Here is a 24,146-nt window from a genome sequence, read left to right as displayed (position 1 = left end):
CTATGTTTGTTAAGAAATTGGTGGGTGAATCAAACACGCAGCTAAAATAAAAATTGTAATAAAATAAAGAACAAACACAAAAGAGAACACCAGAAATTACGTGGCTCGACTTTTAGCCTACGTTTATGGACGAAGATAGAAGGAAAATATTATACTAGTGAAAAGAAGTTACAAGTACTGTAGTATTTTAGCTCACTGCCTAAAATCCCAATACACCCAAACTCTCAAATAACTAAACACAAGAGTTTTTATTATTTAAGCTCTACAAAACTCTCTGGTTTTTCTCTCTCACAAATTGAATGCAGAAACTAAAATGGAAGGCTTTCTTTATATAGCCAAAATTGGCTATTATTTTAATATATATATTATTTTTATTTTCTTTGGGCGGCAACTATTTTTCTTTCTCTTTCTTCTTTGTCAAAGTTTTCCTTTTTTTTCTTTCCTTGGGTGGCATCTACTTGGACTTTAATTTGGGTGGATTTTTCATGGTTTGGCACCGCCCAAGACTTTGACATTCTCCCACTTGGAGATTAGATTGAGAATCAATCAATCTCCACATCATTCTTGCTACTTCGCCATAATCTTGTTGCCTACGTTTCTACTAGGCCACAAGAGTATCTACTCCAAATAAACTTATCAGCATTTATCGGCTTGGTCAAAACATCTGCTAGGTTTTCCTTCGTATGGATTTTCTGTAAATCCACACTTCTATCTTCTACTACTTCTCAAACGAAGTGATACTGGACTCCTATGTGCTTTGTCCTAGAATGAAAGACTGGATTCCTTGCAATATGCAAGGCACTCTGACTGTCACTAAACACAGGAATTTTCTATTGTTTGTGCCCGAGCTCCTCCAATAACTTTTGTATCCAAATAGCTTCCTTGTAAGCTTGTGTAGCTGCCATGTATTCTGCTTTTGTTGTAGATAAGGCCATAATGATTTGCAGTTTCGAAACCCAGCTTACAGCTGCTCCCGCAAGTGTAAACACATAGCGAGTAGTGGATTTCCTTTTATCAAAATCTCCTGCAAAATCTGAATCCACATAGCCCTTGACAGTAAACTCTGATCCTCTATAACATCATAATGCAACATCTGAGGTTCCTCTGATGTATCTCAGAATCATCTTCACAGTTATCCAATGCTCTCTACCAGGATTCGCCATGTACCGACTAACTGCTCCTACTGCTTGTGCAATGTCTGGTCTAGTACATATCATAGCGAACATCAAACTTCTCCACCAGGATTTGCCATGTATCGACTAACTGAGATGTTCATGATACTCGAGACATCTCCTTCCTCTCTGTTTTATTGCTAGGATACATACTTGAGGATAATTTGAAATTAACAGGAAGTGGGGTAGAGATTGACTTACAATCTTGCATGTTGAAGCGGCGCAAGATTTTCTTCAAGTAATTCTTCTGTGAAAGCCAAATCTTCATGTTATTTCTGTCTCGGTGAATTTGCATCCCTAAAATCTTGTTTGCTGGTCTCAAGTCCTTCATTTCAAACTCCCTAGCCAACTGTGCCTTCAATTCTTGGATTCGATCTTTGTTGGGGCCTGCTACCAACATGTCATCTACGTAGAACAGCAAAATAATGAAATTATTATCTTCAAACCTCTTGTAATATGCACAATGGTCTGAACTGAATCTGTTGTATCTAAGGCTCATGATGAAGGAATCAAATCTCTTATACTAACACCCCGGCGCCTGTTTGAGACCGTATATAGATTTGTTCAACCTGCAAACCAAGTTCTCCTTTCCCGTTTCTGCAAAACCTTCTGGTTGGAGCATATATATTTCTTCTTCAAGTTCTCCATGAAGAAATGCAGTTTTCACATTTAACTGCTCAAGATGTAAGTCAAATGTAGCACACATTGCCAAGACTACTCTGACTGTTGTAAGTCGAACCACCGGAGAAAATATCTCGTTGAAGTCAATACATTCTTTCTGAGCAAATCATTTTACCACCAATCTTGCACGATACCGCTCCACTTGGTCATTGCCATCACGCTTGATCTTGTAGACCCATTTGTTTCTAATGGCTTTTCTTCCGTGTGGTAGTGGTACAAGTTCCCATGTCTTGTTCTTGTGTAGAGCTTCAATTTCTTCTTGTATTGTTGTCATCCACAAAGCAACATCTGAGCTGTTTAAAACTTCATAGAAAGTTGAAGGCTCTCCATCCTCTGTTAGAGGACAGTATGCAACATTGATCTCTGTGACATACTCCGAGTGCCACGTTGGCAGTCGTCTCTCACGAGTTGATCGACGAACTTCTAGAGCCTCAGACTCGACTGGTTCTTGTTCTTCGTGCTCTGATGCTGCTTCAGAAGAATATGAATCTTCTGGATTATTTTCCACATATACTGGTATAGTCTCTGACTTTTCTTTTACCTTGTTATCATCTTCATATCTCATTTGCAGTTGATCTTCTATAAAGATAACATCTCTGCTGATGACGATCTTGTGGGTAGTGAGGTCCCACATACGATACCTCTTTACTCCATCAGCATATCCCAAAAAGATACATCTTCTAGATTTTGCATCCAGCTTTGTTCTTTCTTGGGCATTGTACATCACGTACACAAGACATCCAAATGCATGTAGGTAGGAGTAATCAGCTGGCTTTCCAGTCCACATCTCATTCGCTGTCTTCAGCCCAATTGCTGTAGATGGCGACCGATTTACTATATAACATGCAGTTTTGGCTACTTCTGCCCAGAATGAATTGGGTAGACCACCAGTCCTCAACATAGCTCTTATCTGTTCTGTAAAAGTTATATTCATCCACTCTGCCACTCCATTTTATTGAGGAGTATATGCCATCATGAACTGCCTCTGAATACCTTTTTGCTTACAGAAAGCAAGAAACTCGCCGTCTGTATACTCTCCACCATTATCTGTCCTTAAGCACTTGATCATTTTACCAGATTCAAGTTCCACCCACGCTTTGTATTCTTTAAACACTGGAAATACATCTGACTTTTTCTTAATTGGATACACCCAACATCTTCTAGAATAATCATCAATGAAAATCACCATGTACTTTACACCTCCTATGGATATATCCGGTGATTTCTAAGCATCAGAATGAATCAAGTCTAGAATGTATTTACTTCTAGCAATAGATCTACTGAATTTTAATCTATACTGCTTATTTGTAACACAATACTCGCAAAATGGTAAACTTACCGATTTAAGCACTGGAAGCAATTTTCGCTCAGAGAGAATCTTCAAACCTTGTTCCGACATGTGGCCAAGTTTAAGATGCCACATCATCGTTGACTCTTTTCCATTTGATGTGACACACGCATTAGCCTCCTGTAGTGTTTCTCCTTTAAGCATGAATAGATTAGCACCGATCTTTTCTGCCTTCATCAATATAAGCTCTCCTTTAACAATTTTCATAATTCCATTATCCACATGAGTTTTGTACCCATGACTATCCATTTGTCCCAAAGACAATAGATTTTTCTTCAGGTCGTTGACATGTCGTACCTCCCCAATTGTGCTAATTGTACCATCAAACATTTTTATTTTGATAGTACTAATACCAGCGATCTCTAAGGCATGATCATTACCCATATATACAGATCCTCCTGAGATATGTTCATATGTGTGGAACTATTCTCTCCGAGAGGTCATGTGCCAGGTAGCTCCTGAGTCTATAAGCTAGACATTATAATGTCATTTTCTACCTTCTGAAACAGTTGTTGCCTCGCTGTAGAGAATTTCGCCATCATCCGAGATACTTGCTACACAACCTTGAGCATTTGATGACTCAGGTTCTTTGCCCTCTTTTCTCTTCTATTTACTCCAACACTCTTTCTTGACATGCCATTTCTTGCCACAGTTGTAGTATTTAACATTCTTCTTACTTCTAATTTTGATCTACCATGATTTTGACTCCCACTGGGGCCACGTTCCGTTGATCTCTCTCTCGTCACCTATAGCACATCCGCTTGCTGCAAACTTGCTTGTCTGTTTTTTTTTATTTTTCCGCCTGCTCTCCTCATTTAATACAAAGGCTGCAACATCGTCGAAAACTAGACTGTCCACTGGATTGTTGTTCGTCAGGTTGATGATGAGTTGATCATACGAATCTGGTAGACTTTGAAGTAGAAGCTCTGCACGTTTATTCTCCTCCATATTATGACCCAATGTTGTGAGGATTGAAAATAGAGTCTTCAAGGTGTTAATGTGGTCAGTCACCATTGTAGATTTCACCATTCGAAAAGTATAGAGTTTCCTCTTCAAGAAGATTTTGTTGTGTAGTGACATGGCCTCGTACAATTTTGTAAGAGTATCACATATTTCCTTCGCTGTACTTTTCTCTGCCACACTGGATAATACTCCATCTGCAAGTGCCAAGTGTAGATCAGAAATGGCGTTGCCATCTATCTCGTTCCACTTGTCATCAGTTATCTCTATGGACCTTTCTCCAATTGCTGCCAAACAATTATTTTTCTCAATACAGCTTTCATCTTTATTTTCCACAACGAAAAATTATTTCCGTTAAATTTCTCAATTTCATACTTTGCCGTCATTTTGTTGATAAATACTGCACACAAGCTAGTGTACCACTTTGAATAGTTGTGAGTATGTGTGAGAATGCACACCAGAAAAGTTCCTAGGAAAGACTAGAGATGTCACAATGGTCCCACTTAAAACCCAAACTCCTTAAGCTCCTATCGCCTTTGTGACAGAACTTTCCTAGACATGTACAAAATCACACAATTTCTTTACTCACACCACTATTCCCTACTTTGCACCGCAAAATTCTTGGATCACTCCCACCATTTCTCGTGAACAGTACCGTATACGTGAACAATACCGTATACGTGAATAGTATCGTATACGTGAACAGTATCGTATACGTGAACAATACCGTATATGTGAATAGTACCCGACTCCAAAAATACAACCAATGGCTTTGATACCACTGTTAGGAAATTGGTGCGTGAAGCAAACACGCAGCTAAAATGAAAATTGTAATAAAATAAAGAACAAGCACAAAAGAGAACACTAGAAATTATGTGGTTCGACTTTTAGCCTACGTTCACGGGCGAAGACAGAAGGAAAATATTATACTAGTGAAAAGAAGTTACAAGTGCTGTAGTATTTTAGCTTACTATCCAAAACCCCAATACATCCAAACTCTCAAATCACTAAACACAAGAGCTTTTATTATTTAAGCTCTACAAAACTCTCTGGTTTTTCTCTCACAAATTGAATGCAGAAACTAAAATGGAGAGCTTCTTTTATATAGCCAAAATTGGCTATTATTTTAATATATATATATATTTTGTTTTCTTTGGGCGGCACCTATTTTTTTTCCTCTTTCTTCTTTGTCAAAGTTTCTCTTTTTTTTCTTTCCTTGAGCGGCATCTACTTGGACTTTAATTTGGGTGGATTTTTCATGGTTTGGCACCGCCCAAGACTTTGACATTCTCCCAATGGTTTGGCACCGCCCAAGACTTTGACAACGTTGACAATATTTAAGCTCGCTTCTTGTTAATGACAGATAATTCAAGAATCTTTCAAGGTCGCCAAGCTTGGAATAGCCTGGAATGGATATAAATCATATGATTAACGCAGAGAGTAGTAGCAGCAGCAGCAGCAGCTCTGAGCTTCTTAAAGCTCAAGCTCAGGTGTGGAATTGTGCCTTCAGTTACATCAATTCCATGTCACTAAAATGTGCCGTTGAACTTGGCATACCAGATGTTATTCACAAACATGGCCAGCCCATGACTCTTTCACAGATAGCTTCAGCACTAGATATCCAAAAAAACAAAGCTCATTGCATTCAACGCCTTATGCGGATTCTAGTTCACTCTGGCTTCTTTGCTCAACAAAATACAATCGACAAAGATGAATCAGAAGTAGGGATGGCAATTGTACCCGCAAACCCGCAAACCCGCCCAAATCCACCCGCCAAAACCCGCCCGTTGCGGGTAATTTTATCCGTTGCGGGCGGGTTTAGTATTATAAATTAAAACCCGCATATGGATGCGGGTGGGTTTGGTATTAACATTATACCCGGTGGATACCCGCATGGATATCCACCAAACCCGCAATAATTTTTTTCAAATATTTTTAATTTAATTTAAATATAAAAATATATAAAGAAAATAATGTAATTAATCAAATTACCAAATAGCAAAAGGCTCAAAGTTGTGTATGTGTGTATATGGCTCATCTCTTATTCTAAAGTCATAACCTAAAGAAAACTAAAGGCATTTCCCTTCGAATTAGTATTTGAAAATATTAATCTTAATTATTATTTTAGGCATTGTGTTAGATGGGTGCTTATGGTGGTGAATAAAATAAATATATTCTCTTTGATCTTGTTTTAAATGATAATATGAAATGTAATTATTATTTTTAGATATTAGTTTGTGTTTTTTAAATAGATTTGTATAATTTATACTTAAATTTGAGAATTTGTGTTGAATTGATGTGGAAATTTTAATTTTTCATTTACATTGTTTAAATATAAAATTGAATATGTTATATGGAACTTGAGGTTATTATTATAAATTTATATATTAAATATTTGTGATTTTAAATACGGAAACCCGCAAAAAATCCGCTGGATACCATTGCGGGTTTGGTAATTGTTAAAACCCGCTGCGGGTGGGTTTTTTAAAAAAAATTAAAACCCGCTGCGGGTTGCGGGTGGGTTTGGTAATTTAAATTTTGTGCGGGTTTGGGTTTGGTAATGGCAAACCCGCTGCGGGCGGTGCCCATTGCCATCCCTAATCAGAAGTGTATTATTCTCTTACACCAGCTTCTCGACTCCTCCTAAAGGATGAGCCCTTGAGGGCTGCACCATTTATGTTTCTGATAACCCATCCTATAGTAACGACTCCCTTCAATTTCTTGAGCTCTTGGTTCAAGAATGATGATCCCTCTACGCCCACAGTGTTTGAGTCAACGCATGGGAAAGACATTTGGGGTTGTTTGGCTCAAGACGCTAAATTTAAAAACGTCTTTTACGATGCCATGATGACTGACTCTCAGTTCATATCAAGCGTCCTGATTGAAGAATGTAAGGAGGTATTCAAGGGGCTGAAGTGTCTGGTTGATCTGGGTGGCGGCACTGGAACTATGGTCAAAGCCATCGCAGAAGCTTTTCCTGAAATGAAATGCATCGTTTTCGATCTCCCACATGTCGTTGATAATAATTTGCAGCAGCAGCAGGGGACTAATAAGAACCTGGAATTTCTTGGAGGCGACATGTTTGAAGCAATACCTCCAGCAGATGCAGTTCTTCTCAAGGTAATTAAATTGATTAATAATAGGATTTCTATTTTCTCTCCCACTTAAATATTAATGTTTCAATACTGATATATACAGAGTCACAACCTCATTCTACAAATAGCTGTAGCATATATAACAATTTTGGTCGAAGAAAATAGAGTGGGCTATTTTAGCTTGAATTTTCTACTCAAAATTTTGAATTAGTTATTTTATACGATCCAATTTTAGATATATTAAATGTCAAAATAGCATTTAATGATGTCAAAATTCGTCCCTCGTTGTATTGTATAAGATCAATGGCTCAAATTTCGGGAAAATTTTTTTATAGAAAACTTAAGTTGAAATAGACTCATCCAAATAAAAAATATTAATAAAAATTAATTACATGCATCATGTGGAGTTTTTTTTTAAATCAAATCAACATTGTTATACTGCATCAGTTTGCACAAAGAGTTTGTGGATCTAGTATTACTGTTTTTCTATATATTAACAGAATTCCGAGATTTTAACTGTTTAATTAAATTTATATGACAAAATATATCTATGAAGTGGGTTCTGCATAACTGGGGTGATGAAGAGAGCGTGAAGATATTGAAGAAGTGCAAAGAAGCTATTGATGGGAGCAAAGATAAAGGAGGGAAAGTTATTGTCATAGACATGGTCATAGAAGATCAAAGCATAGACAAGGACTCAACCGAGACACAATTGTGCTCTGACATGTTGATGATGTCTTTATTCAGTGTGGCCAAAGAGCGGAGCATCAAAGAATGGAAGAAGCTCTTCTTAGAGGCTGGCTTCAGCCATTACAATGTAAATTCTACTTTGGGTTTGAGGTCTCTTATTGAGCTTTACCCCTGATAAGAAGATCCTGTGTCTTCCCAATACTGATAGTGAGCCGTTGAAGTGTAAGGATCTGTTTGGTATTTTCATACCGTGAAATAGAAATTCTAAATGTGAGTTGAGTATTGATGAATTATATTTGATATATATGACTTTTAAATTATTTTTTTTAAAAGTAAAGGTAATAGAAGTTTTTCATCAAACAACTGTGAGATAAAATCACCTTAATTAACTACTTCTTAATTATGATTTGACTTTTAAGTAAGTAGCGGCACCAAAGGAAGTTGAAGATGGTTACACTGTATAAGGGTCCTAATCTAACTCGTCAATAATAAAGAGATGAAAAACAAGGGGTGTGACTATTTGCACCATACTAAAACACCCAAGTCAAGGTTTAAGTCTGGTTTCAATATTAGTTTAAGTATGGTTCCATAAGACCTCTCCCCCGTAAATTTGTACAATAAGTCCTCCTCCGTACTTGCAGATTAGATATATTTTTCCCCTTTTTTTCAAAATCAAATTAATAAATACGCAATTTTAAAGTAGCAAATATGGAAGAGAATATAACCCTGTTCTCTATAAAGGTACTGTCGTTTTTTTATCCACCTTCTAGGTTTGTGATTTAAGACAAACTAATGAATATACAGAGTTCTTGTTTAAATTATCCACCAAGAGTGGTCACCTTGGTGAAACTTCTTCAATCTTAGACCCTATGCTTACGTGCTGTTCAATACTTATAAATTTATGTGGCATACATGTGGACTTATTACTTGTGGTGCTCCTGGCCTACCTCATTGGCATGTATCTATCTCGATGTAACGGAACTAAAGAGGCTAGTAGCTTATGCTCGAAGCCGTGCGAACTTATTGACTAAACTCATACCAGAGGACCAGACTGATTCTTGCAGATGGGGTGTGTGTGAGAAACTTTTGTCAGATGTTATTCCACTCCTTGTTTTCAGATTATATGCATTACTGCTGTGCTATTTTCCACTTGTAATGCCTTTTCCGGACACCGTTGAACAATTATGATGCAGTAGTTCTCCACAGGGACAGGTTACCTTACCCACATCGCCTGCTTTTCCCGTCTGAAGTAAACAGAGGTATATCCTAGACTCCTAGTGAGGGTCTTTTTGACACCTTTTAACTTTTGCATCTTCCCTAAATGAACTGCTTTATTAGCTTTATATGGGATTATGTTTTGCCTATTTAATTAAAAAAAAAAACTTGAAAAAAAAAACATGCAATGACTATTTCTTAGATATTGCCCCCGTCCCAACCCCAGTGTTACAGTTTGTTCAAATATTCTTATTTTGATTAATGCAAGTCTTAATTTGCATATTTTGGCCAGGAAGGCAGGCGGCTCGTGTAAATGCTAGCAAGGCTTTTGGTCCATTCTTGTTGCTTGAGGATATGAAGGGAAGCTTGGAGGAAGTTAAAAATAAAATGATGGTAGACTTGGCTTCAACATCAAAACCACCACTCACCAAAAGTAAGATTTCTGTTCAGATCCACATAAAATTGAACACGGTAATTGAGATGAGATGAGATGAAATGAAATGAAATGAATTTATTGTAAAATTTTAGGCTTATTATGTACAGTATTGTCCATCCTTATGGACATGATGATCAAAATATGCATGCTTACATGAGATGAGACTTTGAAGCACTCCAAAAAGTTTTAATTCCCATGAATATATTATGTGTATTTGACAGGTATAGTCTTAAATATATGGGATGTTGGGGCCAAAGAGCTATAAGAAATATAAGATGTTGTGAGGTATTTTTAGTTGTGTCCTTTTGCATAATTTTACAGTAGATTCATTAGATCATTTATTAGCCCTTGTCTGTCTCAGGCATTGAGGCCTTAAAAACGTGGTTGACCAAACACTGTTTCACAAATTTGAAAGCATTCATGGGTTGGATGATATTAGATGTTTATGAACTCTCATAAAAACAATCATCCAATTGATATGATCTTCTTTTCTTTTTCTTTTCCAATTTATATTCAAAACATCTGTAGTGTTGGATTTGGAACAAAAAAAAAACCTTTTTGGTTCTAATCTGTCCCGACTACACTTCCACAAATGCTGAACTTGGAAGCTGTGGATATAACACGAGACTGGGAAATTATGGGTTGTAGTGCCTACGCAAGCGAGGGGTTGCTTGAGGGATTTGATTGGGTGGCTCTGGACGTTGCCTCTCAGATTGACATGCTTGATTAACTCGTTCATAATTTGAGTAATTTTTCAGTCCTTTTTAATGTACTTGTGGTAGCTTTAGCTAAACAATTTGTGGTTTGTGGCATGCAACAAATCTTCTTTACGCTACACCATGTCTATTGGATTTACGGGCTCACGAGATTATGATTTGTGTTGTTTGTGCAGGAATACAAGACTCTAGTCCATAAGGCGGCCCACAAGACCGTTGTTGCAAACAAATTGTACTGCAGAGAAAAAAATCATTTAAAGCCAACGTCTAATTTGCATAAGAAATTTTCAATGGTGAAATTTCAACAAACATTTTATTATAACAAAGCCTCCAAAAGCATCACAATCCGCCGATTTCTTAACTAAGTTGTTCAGATATTGGAATCTCTCAATACAAAATCCTTGAAAGGTTCCAAATATTTTCAACTTCAAAATGAAGATTTGCTGGCGCAGTGAATAGATGCACCAAAAAAAAAAAAACCGAATTGCTAAAAAGTAGAGACCATCTCCACCATCATTTTGATTTTTTCTTTCCAACTTTTTTCTTGATAACTTCATCAGTGTACATTATACCCTTGCCTTTGAAAGGTTCAGGAGGCTTGCAACTGCGAACTGAAGCAGCAAACTGGTGCACCCTGTGTTTGTCAAGTCCACAGCAGCAAACCACATTGTTTTTTAGGCAGAAAACGCGAACAGCTGGGGGAACAGTGAGTTCAACATCATGTACATATCCCAATTTGAGATATAAGAGTCGCCCCTCTGCTTCAGCCCTGGCTTTGTAGCCAACACCTACAATCTTCAAAAACCGAAAAAATTTGGCTTCCATCCGGGTTAAAGTAAACTTATAGCATAAATTGCCTGAGAACAAACATGGATAAATCAGTAGCAAATTCCTTGTAAACTAAATAAAGATATTAGAATTTAAAATATTAGAGAAACAACCAAACAATTTTCATCCAACCCACATATACAGCAATAGATAACACAGAACATAGACTCATGCTTCTCAACATCCATTATCTCAATTCAAACACTGTTATCTTACTGGTATGATTGGCTACATTAACAAACAGTACAAATTGCTAATCCTAATTTACTAGTAAAACTGTAATTAATACAGGGCATGTTAGGGGATTGAGGCAATGTGGCTTCTAACCCACAGCTGCCGTGGAACGGAATTTCTAGCTATAAAAAGAAAGTGGGTGTGTAGTAAACATTAGCATTCAAGAAAAAGTGAGTGTTTACCAAATGCTTGATCTTAGGTGCAGCAGATTAAGCATTTGGTATCTACTCAGTTTTTCATTGAACTCCATATAATTTTTTTCATTTCCGTAAAAGCAGAAGCATATTTGCATAATTCAATTTTGCAGCACAGAAATTACCAAAACGAAAATATGCTCAATGACCAGACCACAAAATGCACCCACATAAAACAAATAAGTAATCTTGATTCTAAGAAAACAGGAAAAATCAATCCAAAATTGCTTAAGCTAATAACAGCACCATAAATCAATCCCATTGCCTAAGCTAATAACAGCAGCACACCCACATAAAACAATATCGTTCATCTAATTTTTCCCTAAATACGCTAATAGCAAAAAAATTTAAACCCTCATCTATTAAAGTATTAATCACAACTCAAAAAAATTTAATTAAGGAAAAAAATTAATAAAAAATAAATAAATAAATAGAGTCAACAACTCACTGGTTCCGGCGCAATGGCAATGGGTAAATGAGGCTGTGACGGCAACAGTTGGCGAAGATGACTGAGGCGATGAGCTAGCTAAGTCTACGAATCACGATCACTATATGTCGTCTGCAGTGAGCTAGCCAAAGTATCCTAAATCAAAAACATTGAATCAGCGGAAGGTGTGTGAGTGACGGCAGTGTCGACTGCATTTCACTATAGTCTCACTCTCTCTCAGTTTCTCTCCACTGACGTCACTCACACGCCCTTTGCCGATAACGTGATTCAATTTTTTTGATTTGGGATACTTTTGCTAGCTTACTGCAGACGATAGATCGTGATCGTGATTCACAGACCTAGCTAGCTCACGCCAGTAATCATGATTCAACAGCTCGTTGCCTCAGCCATCACCGCTATTTGTTGTTGTCGTAGCCTCACTCAGCCGTTGCAATCGCGCTGGAGACAGTGAGTTGTTGACTCCATTGTTTTATTTTTATTTATTTTTCATTAATATTTTTTGAGTTGTGATTAATACTTTAATAGATTAGGGTCTAAACTTTTTGCTATTAGCATATTTAGGGAAAAATTAGACAAACGATATTGTTTTACAGGGGTGGGTGTGCTGCAGTTATTAGCTTAGGCAATGGGATTGATTTACGGTGCTGTACTGCTGTTATTAGCTTAGGCAATGAGATTGATTTATGGTGCTGTACTGCTGTTATTAGCTTAAGCAATGGGACTGATTTTTCCTGTTTCTTTAGAATCGAGATTACTTATTTGTTTTATATGGGTGCATTTTGTGGTCTGGTCATTAAGGATATTTTCGTTTTGGTAACATTTTCTAAAACCTAACTTTGTTAATCTCTAGATCCTATTTTCAATTCATGTGTGATCACATTGAGATTGTGCCGAAGCTTTAACTTTGGCCACTACTCTAGCTAAAAAAAATATTGATTTTAACATCCTACAGAGAAATTAAAACAGATTTAAATGTAACACCTAAAACTCACTTGAAACTTTCTCTGATACTCTTGCTAACAGCTGTGAGTGTTCAGGGGAAATTTGTCCTAATTTTGGGATAAGCTATCCTCCTCTTCTCTGCAAAAAAAGTTAACGTAACAATCAATTTTTTTTCCCTATGAACTGTGAAAACAATTTGAAAAAAATCAAAAACAGTAAAAAAAAATTACCCAAAAGCAGCAGAAAAACACCAAATAACAAACTTCTCCAGTTAAAAACAGCAATCACAACAGTAAATAACAGTAAAAACAGCAGTGAATAACTGTAGAAACAGCAGACTCAACGGTAAATAAGAGCAGAAAAAATAAAAAGTTACAAAAACAGTAAAAAAAGTAAAAACACTGAAAATATTACCCAAAAACAGCAGAAAAACACCAAATAACATATTTATTCAGTAAAAACAGCAGAAACAGCAGTGAATAGTAGAAACAGCAGAATCAACAGTAAATAACGGCAGAAAAAATAAAACGTTACCAAAAACAGTAAAAAAAATAGCAGTAGAAACAGTAGAAAACAACAAAAACAGCAGCAAATTTTGGGATAAGCTATCCTCTTCTCTGCGAAAAAAGTTAACGTAACAATCAATTTTTTTTTCCCTATGAACTGTGAAAACAATTTGAAAAAAAATCAAAAACAGTAAAAAAAAATTACCCAAAAGCAGCAGAAAAACACCAAATAACAAACTTCTCCAGTTAAAAACAGCAATCACAACAGTAAATAACAGTAAAAACAGCAGTGAACAACTGTAGAAACAGCAGACTCAACGGTAAATAAGAGCAGAAAAAATAAAAAGTTACAAAAACAGTAAAAAAAGTAAAAACACTGAAAATATTACCCAAAAACAGCAGAAAAACACCAAATAACATATTTATTCAGTAAAAACAGCAGAAACAGCAGTGAATAGTAGAAACAGCAGAATCAACAGTAAATAACGGCAGAAAAAATAAAACGTTACCAAAAACAGTAAAAAAAATAGCAGTAGAAACAGTAGAAAACAACAAAAACAGCAGCAAATTTTGGGATAAGCTATCCTCTTCTCTGCGAAAAAAGTTAACGTAACAATCAATTTTTTTTTCCCTATGAACTGTGAAAACAATTTGAAAAAAAATCAAAAACAGTAAAAAAAAATTACCCAAAAGCAGCAGAAAAACACCAAATAACAAACTTCTCCAGTTAAAAACAGCAATCACAACAGTAAATAACAGTAAAAACAGCAGTGAACAACTGTAGAAACAGCAGACTCAAAGGTAAATAAGAGCGGAAAAAATAAAAAGTTACAAAAACAGTAAAAAAAGTAAAAACACTGAAAATATTACCCAAAAACAGCAGAAAAACACCAAATAACATATTTATTCAGTAAAAACAGCAGAAACAGCAGTGAATAGTAGAAACAGCAGAATCAACAGTAAATAACAGCAGAAAAAATAAAAAGTTACCAAAAACAGTAAAAAAAATAGCAGTAGAAACAGTCGAAAACAACAAAAACAGCAGTAAATAACGGTATAAACAGCAGTAAATAACGGTATAAACACCAGAATCAACAGCAAATAACAGCAGAAAAAATAATAAGTTACCCAAAAACAGGAAAAAAAATATCAAATAACAATAGAAACAGAAAAAACAGCAAAAGCAGCAGACACAGCAGCAAATAAGTGCAGCTTAAAGTGACAGTAACACGGGAAAATAAAAGCACAGGCCAATAGGCTATGGCGAAAAGCCTATTAGAGCAGTGGACCACTTCAAATTTTTTGAGTTATAGGCATCAGCAAAAATGGGGTTTAATGAAAAACTAATTCAAGATCTAATGTGATTTTTTAAAATATTTCTCCGTTAATGTGCCCACTAATGTGCAGACGAGTCAATGAACGGGAAACCAAAGCCTGGAGATTTATAGAATCAAATGGATTGATGTGGAGTTTGAGGTTTGAAGTCCAGTTACTGAAACAGCAACCTAATTAAAATCCTCTTCTTTGTTTATTATTACTATTATTGAAAGGAAGAACTAATTGGGCAGGTCTGCATGCTATGTTTTTGCAAACTTTTCTAAAGGCTAGCATTGTCTCAAAAAGCAAGTCAAAGAACCTACTCCCTATACCATGGTGTTTCCCCCAACTTCAGTATTACTGCCATGCAACTAAATATTTAATAAATATATCTCCTTTTTTTTTTTTGGGTATATATCTCCTGAACTATCAGGATTTAATTTTGGCCAGTTATACAATTACCACTTTTACTTGATGGTCAGAGATTCTATTCCATAACAGCTCAATCACACAAAATTGAAAACGCCCAAGTCTCACACACACAAGAACAAAAGAAGGCATAACAACCGAAGGTGAGGGGGTGGAGTTCCAGTATAAATTTATTACATTATATCCAATATTGTTACAGAATTACATAAAAATTAGATAGTCAGGCAAAAGTGTGCAAACCATCTCCATGGACACTTAAACTGAAGACAAATCCACAGCTAAAATGCATGCACTCACGTCTGTGCACTCTGTCAAAAACAGAAGCTTGAGCATCCAAAAGCAAAACCACAAATGCAACACAGAGATTCTAAATTTAAATCACCAAACTCTTGGATGAACAAGAAAATCTGTTTGACTGCATCTGATATATTAGCCGAACTTGAAGGCAGTAAAAGAAGCAAGCAACTTTCTTGTGAGGTATCATGTATCATTCACAACTTCACTTCGCTTATAATAAATAAAAATTGCATTTTCCCTTGAAAGTTCAGGAATTTCACTTCTTACATAACTCCCCAATAAAGCAAGCAAATACCCATTTCAGATTATGCATATATTTAATATATTTTTTCACAAATCCAGGAATATAAATAGATGAAAATCAACTAACCCCATTTAAAAAATTAAAAAAAAAATCTTCATTTTCAAGTTGCAATGTGTTTTGTTCAACCAAAACACACACAAGACACAGATTCACAAAAATTGAAACCAAAGCTTCATTTCGGCTTCAAAAACCAAACCAGCGGGAAAATAAAAAATCCACACGATAGTGATTCATTTCACCTTAAATCCACATTGCAACTTCTCAATACGGATCATAAAACGAACGGCTCCGCATTCAACTCGCCCCACTAAACGATAGAAACACAAACTTTATTCCAATTTCACAGTCCCCCACCCCACGCAAAACAAAAACAAAACATAACAAAACTCACCGTTTCAATCCGAACTCAGGTTCCCTCAGCTGGACACCAATCGCAAACCAGTCTCTGACGCGACGGCAGCGTGGGCGTGGTATGTGCGAGTGAATGTGTCCTCTCTCTCTCTCTCTCTCTTTCACGATGGAGAAGTAGAAGTGAAGTAAGAAAAGGGGAATTAGGGATTGGTACAAGATATGATTTAATGCTTCATATTTATTTATTTATTTATGTATAAATAAATAATTTTGAATAAATTATTATTATTATTATTATTATTAGAATTTTTCATATATATATATATATGGGTCATTTTATGATGCCATGATTACAGTTACAACATCAATACCGTAATTAAACAGAAATTATGTAAATGAAATATAAAACTTGTAAATTTAATATAAAACTTGTAAATCAACATTAATTATAAATTAAATTTTAGAAATTAAATATAAGAATTGTAAATGAAAGGTAAAATGAGTAAATTAATATAAAATTGATAAAATCATGTATTATTAGTAAATAAAATAAAAACTTACAAATGTAACATAAAACTCGTAAATTAATATTAAGTGTAAAATAAAACATAATTTTTTTAGAAATTAAACATAAGATTTGTAAATATAAGATAAAACAAGTAAATTAATATAAAACTAATAAATTGATGTATTACTAGTAAATAAAATAAAAACTTGTAGGTATAACTTAAAATAGTAAATCAACATTAATTGTAAAATAAAACATAAATTTTGGAAACGAAACAAAAGACTTGTAAAGAAAAGGTAAAAAAAGTAAATTACTATAAAACTGGTAATTTGATGTATTACTAGTAAATAAAACAAAAACTTAGAAATATAACATAAAACTAGTAAATTAACATTAAGCGTTAAATAAAATATAAATTTTGGAAATAGAACATAAAACTTGTAAATGGAAGGTAAAACAAGTAAATTAATATAAAATTAGTAAATTAATGTATCAATGGTAAATAAAATAAAAACTTGCAAATATAATATAAAATTAGTAAATCAACACTAACTGTAAAATAAAACATAAATTTTGGAAATAGAACATAAGATTTGTAAAAAGAAGGTAAAACAAGTAAATTATTATAAAGTTGGTAATTGATGTATTACTGATAAATAAAATAAAAACTCACAAATATAATATAAAACAAGTAAAACAAAATTAAGTATAAAATAAAACATAAATTTTATAGATTATGCCTAAAACTTATGAATAAAAGGTAAAATAAGTAAATTAATATAAGATTTATTGAAAAAAATTGTAAAATAAAAACTCATTATAATATTTATTACCTTATATATTTATTATTTTTATTTAAATTGAATGATGCTGATTTTGCATTTATGTAATACATGTGATGTTTTATTAAGGATGAAATTTATTTTCAAAATCGAATTTTGAAAAAGATATTATTTTAATATCTTTCATAGTTGTTATTAAATGAGGTTATTTTGCATAATTACGTCTTTCTACACTTCCTCAACAATAACCCTAAATGGTCTATAAGTACAAGTAAAAAGTTTGAAACTATATAAAGTATGCATAAGACTCAAAATAAGATCTAAGTTTATTGATATATCATATATGTATCTAGTAATATAAGAATATTTTTTAATTTTGTTTTTGCTTGATCCATATCAAGATAAATAATTTTGCTTAATTAACTTGTGTAATAAATAGATATTATTATAGAAAATGAGAAAAAAGTACACAAATGTCCTAGAATAAATATAGAATTTATGGTTAAACGAATTCAATAAAACTTATTCCACAGTTTTTAGTATAATTTTTTTGTTTAATTAATGAGTAATTTTATTTATTTAATTAAGGAAAATATTTTTTGTAAATGAATAAAATATTTTTCAGTAAAACTCTATAGAAACAATGTTAATTTTTTAAATAATTAATAATCTTATATGAATTTACTGGTTTTACTTTATATTTACTAGTTTTATGTGTAATTTACAATATTTATATTTTATCACGTAATTTTCATTACGACATTATAGATTTTTTCACACACACACACACACACATATATGAAACCCAATTGGTTTCATAATTTTATTCCAGTTCAACCGAAACCAAAATTAAAAATCGATTGGTTTCTAAATTTGAATTCGGTCAGTTTCTAGAGTTAAATCAAATCGAATCGAATCCAAAATAAATTTCAGATTCTGTTTAACCCGATTCAAAAACCCAATTCATTATTTGGTTCATATAAGTTCTTAAAATTAAATTACATTTTATATTAATCCAATTAAATTGAATTGATAATTGATAATTATATAATTTCATATGAAAATTTATATCTTATATGGATCTTATATGAAAATATATTTTTATTTCAAGTTTAAATAATAATTTATTTCATAAACAAAATTAACTATATTATACTTGCTCATAATTTTAATTATGTTGTATCGACCTTATCGGTCAATTTTAATTTTAACCTTTAAAAGATATATAATATGATAAATTGACTCATAATTTTAATCATAACATATACAAGTGTTCCAACTTTGAACTAAATTGAACTTTCGATCATTCAATCACTATATTAAAATTAAGAAGCGTTCGGTTGAATGAACTATTTGCATTTATAGTTAAAGGTCTCTTAACACGAGTAGTCATAAACCTCTCAACAAAATATATTTGTAAGTTTTAATTAAAAAAAATAATAGTAATAATAAGTCAATTCACTTAATTTTACAAAAATTATCAGTTTTTCTAGAGAATATGAAGTTATCATTATTCCCATAAAGAATTAATAACTAACACATTTTATTTTTCTTAATTTTTTATAATATTAATAATTTATTATTATTACAGTGAAAATTATATTGCTTATTAGTTAATAAAAAGATTAATCATGAACATTGATTAAAACATTAAAAATGCACTCTAAATTTATAAAATTATATTGATTTTCTAGATTTTTAGCAATGAAACAGTAATTTCGTCGCCAAAAATTATAGGTGCTAAATATTTTTTCAAATATTTAAAATAAGGCGCCATTACCCACTAAAATATTGGCACATTGTTACATTTCGTCATCAAAAGAATATTTTGCTACCAAAAGAAAATTGTAGCTAAAAAAGCATTTAGCGATGTCAACTTTTGTCGCTAAAGTAAACCTTTTGCGATTCAAAAAATGGTCGCTAAATAACCATTTAGCGACGAAACATTTCATCGCTAAAACTAACAAATGGTGATGAAAATGTTAATCATCGCTCAAAATATTTTTTAGCCACAAAAACCAACTATTAGCGACGAAAAAGTATTTTTTGTGATGAAAATGAAAATGTTGTTAAAGCTAAAGATACTTTTAGCGATGCATGATTTCATTGCTAAAAATAAGCCATGGCAACAAAAAATAAAATCGTCGCTGAAAAAGATCTATAGACTATAGGCACGAACATAGGTGTGTATTGTGGATATTTTGTAATAAAATATCAAATGGAAAAGTGGATTTGTAAAGTTTTTTTAGTGGTTCAAATAGTGTCACCTATAAATTAAAAGTGAGGCTATTTAAACTTATAAAATTACTCTTTAAACCTATCTTTCAATAAAAAATTGTATTGCAAAATTAACCCTAAACAAAATTACTAAAAGGGACAAATAATTTAATTAATTATTAATCAAACTCAACTCTTTGCACCTACCATAAACCCTAATCCTCTCCTCAACAACTAAACGTTAAATTGACTACTTTTTTTCAATTTTAGTATTCATATTAGTGTGATTCATGGAGTCGATCGTGTAGATCAAGAAGCAATATTTTGCGAGTGGATTTAGTAAGCTTTTAACGATCGACCTTCTATAGAAAGGGGGTGGTTTATCAATGGGGTATTAGATAAACAAATATCTATTTGGGTCATTAAATTAACTAAATTTCCCAAGACAAATAAACAAGGAGATATTCTCTCTCATGTTAAGAAAGAACGATTCATATATTTCCACAAATAATTCCAGTTCAAGGGAAAATTTCCCTTATTAAATTTCTCTGGAATAACTCATTTTTTTGAGGACAAGATAGTGGAAAAACTTCCTAGGCCAATAAAGAAAAAAAAATCCTAATAAAATTCGTTTGGAATAACTCACTATTTCTTAGGCCAACAAAGAGGAAAAATATTCCCAAGACCAACAAGAAGAAAAAGATTCGTAAAAGTAGTTTATTTTTTCATATGCCAAGAAGAAGGAAAAGTTTCCTAGGCCAATAGGAAAAACTTTCCAAGGCCAACAACAAGAAAAAAACTTTCTGAGGCCAATAAGAAGGAAAAATGTCTTAGACCATTAAAGAGGAAAAATTTTATTAGACCAACAATAAGGAAAAACTTTCCTAGACTAATAAGGAGGAAAATTTACCGAAGGCAACGTAAAGAAAAAACTGCTCTAGGCCAATAAGATGTCTCCTTTTGCATGAATTAGGACTAGCATAAATAACATTAATTCACGAAAGGAACACATTATTTTTAGAGATATTAAAATGAATAAATTGTTTATGATTTGAAATAATTTCCACATCATAGCTATCTTTCCACAACAACCAAATACCGCTAGAAAAACCAATGGCTTCAACTTTATGAGACTTGTCAAAACCACTCTTTCTGATAAATTCATCAGCCTTTATGCCATTAATTATAGGTTCGAAGATAGCAACCATCAGCGGTTTATAAGTTTTCACAAGCGTCCGAAAAGTCTGACGAAAGTTTGGAGAAGCAGCTCCTTGAACATTCCTAAACATAATTGTTTGAGGAAAATACTTCGGTGAGACCAGACGTGATGAGCAGATGTTTGGTGGCAGAATTCTGCGAGCAGGTGTCTCCTGTAAGAGCCAGGTAGCAAGGGAAAAGGAGCAGGAATATTCTGCTCGTCCACGAATATGCCATTCGCGAGGCGGAACCCTTGCTAGAGGCATACGGTCACTCCCGCTAGGGTTCGAGGCGAGGAGACCCGGTCAACGGCAGTTGGCGAGACGTGCCTTCCTATCCGAGAATCAAGGCACGAGGTTCGTCTCCATTCGCCCATCATGAAGATAATGGGACATCCACATCCGAGCGTGGGGAGAACAACGGGCGTAAACTGCGGAAGACCAGGACTCAGAGGAAGCCTATAAAAAGGTAGCCAACGAAGGTAAAAGGGTTAGACTTTTTGCTATTTGAACTAAGAAAAGAGAGAAAACAACCTAACAGCCATAAGATTTGTGGCAAGCGTTCCCCGAACCTTCATATCTGACTTGAGCGTCGGAGGGTTTGCGCCGGAAAAACAACCGGCGTACTCTGACCTGTCTGTGTGCGCAGGAACCTCTGGAGAAGAAACTTTACGAGGAGAGATCCTGGTCGTGGTGAAGTTGATCGAGCAGAGACCCTGGTCGTAGAACGAGGACAACCAGAATCTCGCATCAACATTTTGGCGCCGTCTGTGGGGAGCTGGGCAAAAAGCTTCTGTTGATAGCAAGAAGTGAGGGGAAGTAACTGAAAAGCAATGGAGGCAGGAGGAAGTAGTGCACAAGGGGGTGATATGAGGCTTAACGATTCTGTGACACTGAGGGAGATAGCCAATGAGGCACGGGAAAAAGCCATGTTCGACCAGATGGAACGGATGGAAAAGCAGATGGAGTCCTTGACAACCATTCTGCATGAGCGGCGGAGCGAACGAAAGGTAACCCAGGAAGAAAGGGTGAGAGGAGGTGGAGTGGCACCAGATCCCGGTAGTATGAGGAGAAGTCAAACCACCGGGAGACTTGGTGGTGAGAGAGGTAACATATCCCTGCGGGGAGAATTCCATAGAGAGGAAGAGCAGTCCCCGGCAAGGCAGATTTTTGACAAGGACGACGGGGTGGCGAATGCAGAGGAAACAGTGCCGTCCAACCACTATCTGGCTCTGAAGTACCGGGTGAATGGGATAGTTGGAGTGGTACGAGGAGACCAGAGGATCGCAAGAAGCTGCTACTCCTCGGTAGCAAGGGAAGCAATGCAGATAACATCCCTCGATACCCGAGTGGAAAACAAGAACGGCAGACAAGAACCTGTAGAGGATCTGGAAACAGTGAGCTTAGGACCAGAGAATCCGGGAAAGACGATCAAAATCGGGTCGAGACTTAAGGGAGAGCAAAAGCAGGAGTTAGTGAAATGCTTACAGGCTCATGCAGATGTGTTTGCTTGGACACACGAAGACATGCCTGGGATTGACCCTGAGGTAGCATGTCATAAGTTGGCAATAAAGAAAGGCGCTCGGGCAGTAAGGCAGAAGAAGAGGTGCTTCAACCAGGAGAGGTATGAGGCCATAAATGGCGAGGTGGAGAAGCTCTTGAGAGCCGGGTTCATTCGGGAAGTCAATTACCCTGAATGAATATCGAATGTGGTGTTGGTAAAGAAAACAAATGGCAAGTGGAGGATGTGTGTGGATTTCACAGACCTGAATAAGGCGTGCCCAAAAGACAGCTTCCCTTTACCAAAGATCGATCAGCTAGTAGATTCAACGGCTGGACACGGTCTGCTTAGTTTCATGGACGCGTTCTCGGGATACAACCAGATCCCCATGTACGAGCAGGATGAGGAGAGCACGGCTTTCATCACTAACCAGGATTTGTTCTGTTACAGGGTAATGCCATTTGGTCTCAAAAATGCTGGGGCCACCTATCAGAGGCTGGTGAACAAAGTCTTTAAGCCATTGATCGGGAAAACCATGGAGGTGTACGTGGATGACATGATCACCAAATCCAAAATCCCGGAGGAACATGTCAGACACCTCGAGGAGACCTTCGGACTTTTGAGGAAGTATAAGATGAAGCTTAACCCGGAGAAGTGCGCTTTTGGGGTCGAGTAAGGGAAATTCCTTGGATTCATGGTGAGCCATAGAGGGATTGAGGTAAATCCCGAGAAAATCCAGGCGATTGTGCAGATGAGGTCTCCTCGTAACCTGAAGGAAATGCAGAGCCTCACGGGGAGGTTGGCGGCGTTGAGCAGATTCATATCCAAGGCTACAGATAAATGTCAGCCATTCTTTCAAGTGATAAGGAGGGGGAAGAAAACCGAATGGACACCAGAATGCGAGGAAGCCTTCCAGAACCTGAAGCAGTACTTGCAGCAAGCTCCACTGCTGTCCATACCGAGGGATGGGGACAAGTTATATCTGTATTTGGCGGTATCGGATCGAGCCGCCAGTTCTGTTCTGGTGAGAGAGGAAGAAGGAGTTCAGCATCCGATATACTACACCAGCAAGGCCCTGCTCGACGCTGAGACCAGATACCCACTGTTGGAGAAATAGGCACTTGCCCTTGTAGTTGCGGCTCAAAAGTTGAGGCCATATTTTCAAGCATTCCCAGTCTCGGTAATAACAAACCAGCCATTGCGTCAAACTCTGCACAAGCCAGATGCTTCTGGTCGGCTCGTTAAGTGGGCTATAGAGCTGAGCGAGTTCGACATAGACTACAAACCCCGAGCAGCGGTAAAGGCTCAGGCAATGGCCAACTTCGTAGCAGAATTCACAGAGCCCGAAGTATGTTTAGACCAGCAAGATGTAGTTACAGACAGTGGCGAAGCTCAAGTATGGCAGATGTCTGTGGATGGGTCGTCAGGGAAGCAGGGTTCAGGAGCAGGGATTGTATTGAAAGGCCCTGAGGGAGAAGAGATCTCTTATGCTGTAAAGTTGGAATTTGCAGCCACAAATAACCAGGCAGAGTATGAAGCCTTGATCGCAGGTTTGGAATTGGCTAAGGCCGTGAAAGCAGACAGAGTTAAGATTAAGACTGATTCCCAGCTGGTTGCGAACAATGTCAGTGAAAGATTTCAACCAAGAGAGGAGAAGATGGAACAGTACCTGAAGATAGTCAGGCAGATGATGGGGAAATTTGAAGCAGTGGAGGTGATACAAATCCCTAGGGAGCAGAATAGTCGAGCAGACATTTTGGCCAGGATGGCAGCAGTAGC

At 35.6% G+C, this 24,146-nt stretch overlaps 2 protein-coding genes across 5 annotated transcripts; one reads left to right on the top strand and one right to left on the bottom strand.

The window, feature by feature from the left end:
* The first annotated feature begins 5,564 nt into the window (after window positions 1-5,564).
* LOC102620039 (trans-resveratrol di-O-methyltransferase-like) lies at window positions 5,565-8,264 on the top strand. The gene is made up of 3 exons (XM_052435145.1): window positions 5,565-5,884; window positions 6,771-7,281; window positions 7,813-8,264. The coding sequence occupies exons 1-3, from the start codon at window positions 5,571-5,573 to the stop codon at window positions 8,119-8,121; spliced, it is 1,134 nt and encodes a 377-aa protein (XP_052291105.1). The 5' UTR covers window positions 5,565-5,570; the 3' UTR covers window positions 8,122-8,264.
* A 2,302-nt stretch (window positions 8,265-10,566) lies between these two features.
* On the bottom strand, window positions 10,567-16,383 carry LOC102620510 (60S ribosomal protein L6, mitochondrial). Of its 4 annotated transcripts, XM_006469003.4 has the most exons (4): window positions 16,204-16,383; window positions 16,052-16,119; window positions 13,010-13,097; window positions 10,567-11,170 (listed from the first exon to the last, which is right to left on the bottom strand). In XM_006469003.4, exon 4 carries the CDS (start codon window positions 11,136-11,138, stop codon window positions 10,827-10,829), a length of 312 nt encoding a protein of 103 aa, XP_006469066.1. In that variant the 5' UTR covers window positions 11,139-11,170; window positions 13,010-13,097; window positions 16,052-16,119; window positions 16,204-16,383; the 3' UTR covers window positions 10,567-10,826. The 4 variants fall into 4 exon arrangements, 3 of the variants coding, with proteins under 3 accessions (XP_006469066.1, XP_006469065.1, XP_006469067.1); XM_006469002.4 differs by lacking the exon at window positions 16,052-16,119; XR_008052408.1 differs by lacking the exon at window positions 16,052-16,119 and having other exon boundaries at window positions 10,961-11,108.
* Window positions 16,384-24,146: the final 7,763 nt, after the last annotated feature.

Source organism: Citrus sinensis, chromosome 2, assembly GCF_022201045.2.
Source record: "Citrus sinensis cultivar Valencia sweet orange chromosome 2, DVS_A1.0, whole genome shotgun sequence".
NCBI classification, from domain to species: domain Eukaryota; kingdom Viridiplantae; phylum Streptophyta; class Magnoliopsida; order Sapindales; family Rutaceae; genus Citrus; species Citrus sinensis.
This window is presented reverse-complemented; position numbering and strand designations above follow the sequence as displayed.